At 42.5% G+C, this 8997-nt stretch overlaps 1 protein-coding gene across 2 annotated transcripts in view; it reads right to left on the bottom strand.

Moving 5' to 3' along the window:
* whrna (whirlin a) overlaps positions 1–8685 on the bottom strand; it is a 193330-nt gene extending 184645 nt beyond the window's left edge. For both annotated transcript variants that reach the window (XM_087843523.1, XM_006803512.2), the window contains exon 1: positions 7157–8685. In XM_087843523.1, the coding sequence (XP_087699649.1) occupies positions 7157–7900 (744 nt within the window). In that variant the 5' untranslated portion in view covers positions 7901–8685. The remainder of the gene's footprint in view (positions 1–7156) is intronic.
* Positions 8686–8997: the final 312 nt, after the last annotated feature.

Genomic DNA, 8997 nt, shown 5'->3' with positions numbered 1-8997 from the left:
ATTTTATGTAAAAAAAACTTGGCTAATTCTCCTTTAACATCTTTCATTTTGCCACCTGACAGCTACTGCTCTTTTTTCAGTTCCCTCTATTGGTAAGATACAAGATGAGTTCAGGTTCCAGTACCTTCACACCCCACCAGGGGGCCGTGGCCCATTCATTAATTATCCAGTTCAATGCTGCTGGTGGGTGGGCTGCTCCCCCAGTTGTCACAGAGCCAGAGAGAGGGTACGCCCTTGAAAGGTTCCCAGTCTGTTCCAGATAATAAACTTTACTTACATTCAGTTCTTGTGTTTATTACCTTAAAGGCAATTAAAAGACCTGCATGATGGATGCATTAATGACTGAACCTGAACATGTGGTGGCCTGGTTGATTCAAATCATTAAAAAAAATGTTACCACTGCCATTTTAATTTAGTCTATAATTGTATTTACTTTTTGTTTTCCATTTCATTTCAGGTATAGAAAAAAATAATCATCCAACCATTCATCCACCTAACTGTTGTTAATGGCAGCCAATAAATCAATGGAGTGGCCTTTATGGATCCTGTGTTTAAACGTGCGCACCGAATCAGATGTTCTGTGAGTCAGTGTCATTTTTTCAGATGGTGAAGAAAGCAGAGCAACTACCAGCTAAAGAAAGGTTTCTAACAAGTACAAATCAAAGCAGATATACACACATTTACTAGGCGGAATAACAATGAACACAGCTACAAATGATCATTTTGGTCCATCTCTGTTCGATGAGTCAAAAGCTGTTTCTTAGCAAACGTGTCATGCAGTCAAAACCCATCATTAAAGATCATTCTGTGCAACTCTGTTTAATTCATTAGCAAATATGTGGAAGTCTATTGCTCATTTGCTTATCCAGATTGTTGCATGTTCTTTCCTTTACTGCTATCTCAGACCCACAAATAGCATCAATAATCCCCCACAACAACAGGCTTGGCTTTAAATAAGCCTCTGCGTCTAATTTTATCATCAGCACATTACTCATTCACACCGTCCTTTCCCTCCTGTATAGTTCTCCACAGGCTTAATCCACTACACTTTAGCAAACCCGTGTTCGGAGGTGGCCTCTGAAAGCAGTAGATTGCTGTTTCCCCTGTTTCCCGTGTCAAGAGCTTACAGCTGAATTTCTTTCTGACTCGCTCTTCTTCCTAAAAGCCTGCCTTGGCCTCAGTCTCCAGAGTCAATGCCAGGGTTAGCAACCAAGTATGCATCTACCCAGCACTAGCTTTTCATTAATCATCTTCTCTGCAGCGTGCCAGGTAGTCAGAAGATGTGACAGGATAGGGATAAGGACATCAATTTTGCTTTCCTGGCCAGAGACGTTGTTAACAATAAGGCAGGCAAGTCTTGTCTCACCATCAGCCACAGGCTCTCTGATTTTGTTAATTTAATTGGTTTCAAGTCTGAGGAGGATTTGAGGAAGAAACAAAAGAGGAGCGGTGATGTAGCAGCACAAAGAACAAACAGAGAGCCAGCAAAGAACACAAAAGATAAGAGATGAGTTTGCTTTTCGATATGTTTACCTGTCTCCCTCAGCCTACAGTGAGCTGAAGAAATACTGTGTGCCTGTCCTGTGTTTGGAACAGTTGCTTTTTTATCACCATCCTGCAAAGGGACCAGAGAGTGAGGGGATTAAATAAGAGATGAAAACTTGGCCGCTGTCTAAATTCACTGGGTCGACACATAGTCTGCTGCCAGGGACATTGACATGCAAACACTTGGCCACAAGTTAGAGGAACGGGAGCCGAGTGGCCCGGAGCAGCTCCGCAGACTGCTAATGGTCAGTGTGTCGATTAGATGGTGGGAGGCAGATAGAAATCTCGTTATACTATTAATTGATTCATAGCTTGGAGCTCAATCCAGGGTTGTGACGGAGGTTGGTCTAGCTCAGCAGTGCCAACATGCAGACGGCACCGGACTGCCTGCTGTGAAGAGTCTGCAGATGTTTAACCCACTTTGCATTTATTATGCTTCGCTCCGAATTTAATTCAGAGAGCTCAGTGCAATGGCATCTTTAGCGCATTAATGTGATCTTAAAGAGGATATAGTTGCCGTACAAAACTTAAAAACAAGCAATTATCAGATGTATCCCAAGGGATTACAAGTTAATGAGTTCGTATGATGTCACCAGGAGGGTTACAAATGAGGGGATTGCTCTTGGTAACCGTTCATAGAGCCAGAGGTTGCCTTTGGGATTAACATCAACATGTTTTAAAAATGTTTTTGTGGTGTGGAGGACAATCAAAGCATCTTCGGTGGAAAAACAGCTGCCTGTTCCTGCTGAAAACAGAGCTAATGAGATCGCTCAGCTCGAACCACTTAGTAAATGTGCAGGAAAATATTTCTGGACTTGAAGATTAGAATTTAGGGCTGCAACAATTTCCACCTTAATAACATTTGGTTTGGCGTTAAAAACAAAAATTAAAACTGAGACTTGAAGTTGGATACTCAGGGCGACCGGAGTTCAGTTCAAGGCGACGAGACTGCTGAAATGAATTGCTGTCACAGCTGGATTCATCAAGAGCGTCCAGACAGCTGCTTATTCAGTGGTGAAATTTCATCTGTCACAAATGACAGAAGCTTAGATTCACTGAGCTTCACAGACGTGGCTGTTGGATTTTGAAAGGACTATAAACACAGAGATTCAGTCAGTTAATCATCAGAAAAGTTTATTAGATGTGCTTTGGTTTGTTGTTTAAGGAGTCTAATGAGAAAACTGTTTAGAGATGCAACAATGTATCAGGCAAACATATCAGCTTTGATTGTTGTAGAAAATCCTGAGACCAGGCTTCAACTCGTACAGAAATACTAACTCAAGAGAGCCAGTTATCAAAGCAGAGACCAGAGTTCTGAGATTTAGCTGTTTTTTTAAATAAATAATATAATTTGTGTAATATAATGACATAAACTGGAGAGACAGCACCGCTCCAGCAGTAGATAGCATCAACAAGTTTGAACATAAAAGTCACCAGTTTCTTAGAAGAACAAAATGCTTTTAAAAAAAAGAAAGAAGAAGAAACAAAAAGTGGAATTTCCAAAATAAAAGTTGGATCATTTCCACTCTTACTTATTCAAAATAAAAGCCTCCAACTATTTATTGGATGTCATCAAGGTGCTCTAACAATGGGAGATTTTTCAAAAAAAGGCCTTAACAGTTAACTGTTAAAAAAACAACAACAAAAACCCACCAGTGTCAGATATATCTCTGATATTCAAAACAAAAATCCCAAGTTATTAAGAATAATAAAGGAATTTAATTGACACTCACTTTTTTTCAAAAATGAAACCCTCCAAATACTTATTGAAGATCAAGATAATTTAACACTGTGAAATTTTCTAAATAAAACCCCATAGGTCATTTTAGAAAATTAGCACGATGCTCAGAAATATCGCCATTTTCAGAATAAAAACCTATTTACCACCAAATTTTTAGCAGCAAGCCACAGACCAAAATCCCGTAACAGCAACAGTCCCACAGCAATTTCTTTAGAAACTGCATGGCTTATTTTAATGCTCCAAATGGATATGTGGCAACAGTCAACAAAGTTCTTGATTTGGAGGAACAACGTGTTCAGAAAGAAATTGTCTTTTAAAACTACCAGACAAACCTGACAAAAGCAGACATTTTTACCTCATTGTTCATCCACTTTGTGTGTTTAGGTTCTGAATTAACGTATTATAACACTAAGAAGTGGTAGACAAACAACTCCTGTGTTTTAAGGGGTAAAATCACTGCTTTTATCAGTGGAGCTTGGTAGAGTGTAACTGCTTCACTTCCTCAGCAGGAAGAGCTGTCGGGCAAGAGGTAAACCGGTAACAATGTTCCAAATATAGGCTGCACTTAAACTGATATTGATTTGTTATTGGTGGCCAAAAATCTGCTTTGCCGCTGACTGTGCTCACAGATATAAACACAGGTCAAATGGCTTCCAGGTCATCCACAGAATCTATTTATCATACAGAAAAAGGGCCCTGCTGTGCATGATCTCTTGGGACTTCACCAAATAAGCAGAAGCCACAGTAGAAGCCACATCTAAAAATTCCCCTCTTATTGATGACTGCTAGGAGGATGGCAATTTCCGATGGCAGTGTTTGATGTTTATCTTTTGTTTCCCATCAATTTTGTGCCAAATAAATGTTCAAAAACATTGTGATGTAAGGATAAAAGACTTTAAAACTGTTGATAATGAGAATGTATTTGTTTCTCTTGTCGAAAACAAGGATAGATGACATCAAAGACAACAAAAACAAGAACACACACACACACACTTCAAGGTGCATCCCTAAAATTACAAATTAAGCTTTAGGGTGTACAAACAACAAGTGATGCAGCACAAGATTAAAAACAATGTCACCCAGCATCTTGACCAGAATATAAACTATATTTTACAATGTTTGGTTGCACAACATGAGTTTGTATTGGTGGACTTGCAAGTGGCCCTGGAGTTTAAAAGGTTAAATTGATTACAGTTCTAAAAGCCTGTAATAAAATTTAGTCCAAACTGAGAAGGCATAAAAATAACTGAACTCAAGCATTAATGACCTCCAGGGGGACTTTATCTTAGACAAGGCTCCTCTCCTGCTGGCTGGATGCCTGCACTTTGCAGCTAATAACAGCACTAGGGCATGCAGCAGCGGTAACTAGTAGAAGTCACAGGTATAGACATGCTATCATCAATATGGAGCAGCTGAATTCTGATGACAGAAGGGATGAGAATGTTCCACTTCTTTATTTACAATAGCAATGATGAACGGCATTTTTTCCACAGATTAGAGACAACTTGAAATGATTGAGAAAAAAATACTAAGACATGCCATTAGTATTCCAGCCAATGCATAAATTAGGCACAGTCACAGTTTCCTGCAGTTTTGTGAAAGACTGTAGTCAGCAGATTTAAGAGAATGTATTATTAAGATAAAAATAGGACAATGAATGCTTCACTTCGATGTACTAAAAGGTTATGAAAGTATATGTCCTATGTGTCTCCCTTATGGGCAGATCAAATGAACAAAGCTACAATAAGAAACGATACAGAATACACCAGGAATGAAGAGGCGATAACAGAGGGCCCGTAAACAAAAGGAGGTTAAATATTATGTGTCAGGGACCTTGACCCCGTAAAGCCCAAAACTTGCCCTAAAGCAACCATGGGGAAGGAAAAGAGGCATAAAATGTTCTCATGTCTAAGCATTAGCCAAAAGCCTACAGGTGCAGTTTTTTGGATTAAACGCAGATGGGGGATTGCCATGTGGCTGAGCCCTGAATAAAGTGAATTACAAAAACCCAGACGAGACCAGACAGAGCCTGGATGACTTTTTGAAGACCAGTGAAGGTTAGAAAGGACTCAATCTGAGCTATAATCCATGGTCGCTGGAGGGAACATAACAGTGACCTTTCAACTACAAATAACCACCATTTTAAAAGGCAGCTTACAGATACCTGGCACTTTTGGTGGCTACTTTTCTTTAGCTCGTCGACTTTGACAGAGAACTTTCTACTCTTTGAGTGCAAAATATCCATGTGCTGAAACCGTGGTTCTCAACGTGTGGCCCACGGGCCAAAGACAGCACATGGCAATGTAGAAAGAGTGAACACATTTCATTCATCCACATTTTATGTCATAGGATACCAAGTGAACATTTCTCATTATCTTTAATTGCCATTGTAACTAACTAAACCTTGTTAACTAATACTTCCAACTGGTGTCAGAAAAATAAATCTTATGGACACTGAAAGTGTTTGACGAGCTCCTTTTTCCATGTGCCGGCTCCATAAACCAATATTCTAAACTCTGACAAGAGGTTTCTCTGAAATGAAATCTCTTTTCCAAGAGAGACCAGACCAACAACACATAATGATTACAACACACCAGCAAAATGCCCCAGTACTGAACTCCACAGCCTACCTGACTTTTATTGCTGACCATGTCCATCCCTTTATGACCACAGTGTACCCATTTTGGACAATGCACCATGTCACAAAGCTCAAATCTGCTCAAACTGGGAACATTACAATGACTTTACTGTACTCAAATGGCCTCCACAGTCACAGATCCCAACCCAACAGGGCACCTTTGGAAAGTGGTGGAATGGGAGATTAGCATGGAGGATGTGCAGCTGATAAATCTGCAGCAACTGTTTAATGCTATCCATGTCAATATGGACCCACATCTCTGAGAAGGGTTCTTAGTTCTAAAGGAAAAAGAAGGTCCAATTTGGTACAAGCATACTAAAAATAGCTGGTGAGTGCATATTTACATATTCGGTGTAATTATGCATTAAGAAAGTGAGTTTCTGAATCTCTTAACAACATAAAACAATTAAAGTGAGATGCAACTTTACAACCCTGCTAAAACTGACTTGTGCTTTTGAACTGTGATTGCTTGTGCTGTGAGTACAACCTGGGTGTCAATGAGTGCAGTCACAACAAAAATCACTATGGGGGTAAGAACTGAGCCAAAGGGGAAAGAGTCAGGATGAAGAGGTAAAAGAGTTAAGAGGACTCTTCAGCACCATGGACAGTTCACAAGGCTCATAAAACCAAGTCCTCAATAGAATTCCTCCTAAATCAATCTGCCCTGCACACTTATTCGCACATGCTCTTTTATCACCTCATTTACTAATAGGCGTCCTTTGCGCTCAATGTCATTAACAGTAGTGCTCGGGGATAAAGTCATCTTTATTCTAAGTTATAAGTTATAGCGTTAAAGAAATGACCTCCTTTCACACACACACACACACACACACACACTTCTATGGTTACCAGCTGCTTTGAAGGTGTCTGGTTACATACGAGCTTCCTAGAAGTAGTAGCTTAAAGCTGACACTCCAGTGTTGCTACAGCACATGCGTAGTATTATTACAAAGCTGCTTTCAGTGGACAAAATTAATTCCCCTGAACACATCGGAGCTTGTTAGTGGCAAGAGGTCAATTTCAGACACAGAGGCCAAACACGTAATTAATACGAGACGGGAGATAATCATACACGGGATATCGAGGTCTAGAGCAGAAGTAGTTCCCAGGAGTTCGTGCCAGTTCAATGTTGCTGGGAGCTAACAACATATATTAACAATACATATATTGTTTATTATAAAGAGAATTTTGCTTCGGCTGTGTAAGAAAAATAAGAAAAATGCAACGCTTACCTTCACTGCTTCAGCATGGGTGACTTTATCGAAGACTTTGTCGTTGACTTTCATGATCTGGTCACCGACCCGGAGACCCTCTTTCTCCGCCAAGCTCCCGGGCTCCACCAGGGACACGTAGATCCCGACTCCGTGCTCCGAGCCGCCCCGAATGCTGAAGCCCAGGCCCTCGTTGCTCTTGTGCCGCTTCATGGTGACCTGGCGCAGCTCACCGGGCGGCTCGTGGATAAAGTTCCTCCCGAGAAGAGGTACCAGGGGAGCTGTCCCGTCGCTGCTGGTGCTGAAGCTGTCCGGAGAGCCCCGCAGCGCCACTTGAAACTCGGGGGGGTTGTTTGGAGAGAAATGCCCCGGGGGCGTCGGGCTAGCGCTGAGGAATTCGCCCGGGGACGGCTCGGCGTGTCCGTTGCTTGCAACTAAATCCGACTTTAAGTAAAGGCCCTCCGAGGTGTACTGCTCGAAAAGGAGCTGATCGGAGCGGGGGATCACCAGCCGCAGCATGGGCAGAAGTTGCCGTTTGCTGGGAGCGTTGAGGATGACATTGAGGGTCTGCACCAGGTCGTACACGTTGCGTTTGGAGTGGTAGACATTCAGGCAGTGGATGAACTGCTCCCTCTCGAAATCGTTGAGCAGGAGATTGAGCGCGTTGTGCAGCTTCCTCACGTTAGCTGACAGCGTCCGTGCGCTGGACGCCACAGAGTTTGCCGAAGAGCTGAGCGACATGCGCTCCAGGTCGGTGCTGCTCATCCTGGCGGTGTGACCGGGACACGGCACCACACTTCTGCGGGGTTAGAGAGCGCACATAACGGGATGGACGCGCGGGATCAGACCGGCGCTTGGCATCACGACCACTGGAGCACTTGCGGCGCGGTTATACCCATGCTCTCCGGTACCGACAGATGAACCACTTCAGGCTGTTATTCTCGCAGACACGAAAGAAGTTCAGAGAATTATGCCCAACTCAATGTCAGCGTTCACCCAAATTATCTCGCTAATATTGATTAGATATCGCTAACAGTATTCCGCAAACTTCACGCGCAAACGGTGCGTCACGGCTGGGAATGCAACAGCCGCGTGGAAAACTCGTCCCACTCCGTCAGTGAGCTTACTAATATGCCACGTAAAGCTCTCAGCCTGCGTGTCATCAGCTGCCGTCTTATTTTCCAGGAGGTCAGGTGGCTACCGAGCTGCCGCTTCTCTGGTGTCCGCCTCGCCGTCAACAGCCCCACTCCAGTTCAGAATAAACACCGGATCTGAAAATTACACGCATTCAGTCCAACAAATTCGGCAAAAAGGAATAACAATTCCTTCGATGAAGAAAACTGAAAAGGATGAAAACTTATTTCTGGGCTCCTGCCCCGCGTCCCGAGGAGTTCAATATCCTGCTGTGGTCACTGTTTTACTTCCAAACGACTTAAAGCTCGCAAAAAATATCTATCTATGCACATCCACACGGAACAAGAGAGCTTTGTTGGTTTTTGGTTTTATTATCCGTTTGCTTGAAGTGCGACGGTGACCTGAAGCTCAGAGTCCGCTTCCCAAACGTTACTACAGCGACTGAGCAAAGACTGGCGGATCTCTCGCGTCTGACCGTCCCCTGTCAGGAAATGACGCAACCTCATGCAGCCAATTAGTAGGTGGGAATTAGCAACATGCACTCGTGTCACAACTGACGCCAATAAGTTAGTAAATGGATCTTTAATTAGACACAACAATAAACTGCTCTTTACTCAGGGTCGTTTGAAGGATTTTATAAATGGGGTGGCACAAGAGGATCCAAGAACAAAGTGCCGACAAACACGTGAATGTCTGATTGGAAATTCTTTTTTTTTAATGTGGAAAAC

The sequence above is a fragment of the Neolamprologus brichardi genome, chromosome 7 (genome assembly GCF_056152115.1).
Source record: "Neolamprologus brichardi isolate AB-2024 chromosome 7, ASM5615211v1, whole genome shotgun sequence".
Classification (NCBI taxonomy): domain Eukaryota; kingdom Metazoa; phylum Chordata; class Actinopteri; order Cichliformes; family Cichlidae; genus Neolamprologus; species Neolamprologus brichardi.
The sequence above is the reverse complement of the archived record's forward strand: the minus strand, read 5'-3'. Positions and strand labels throughout refer to the sequence as shown.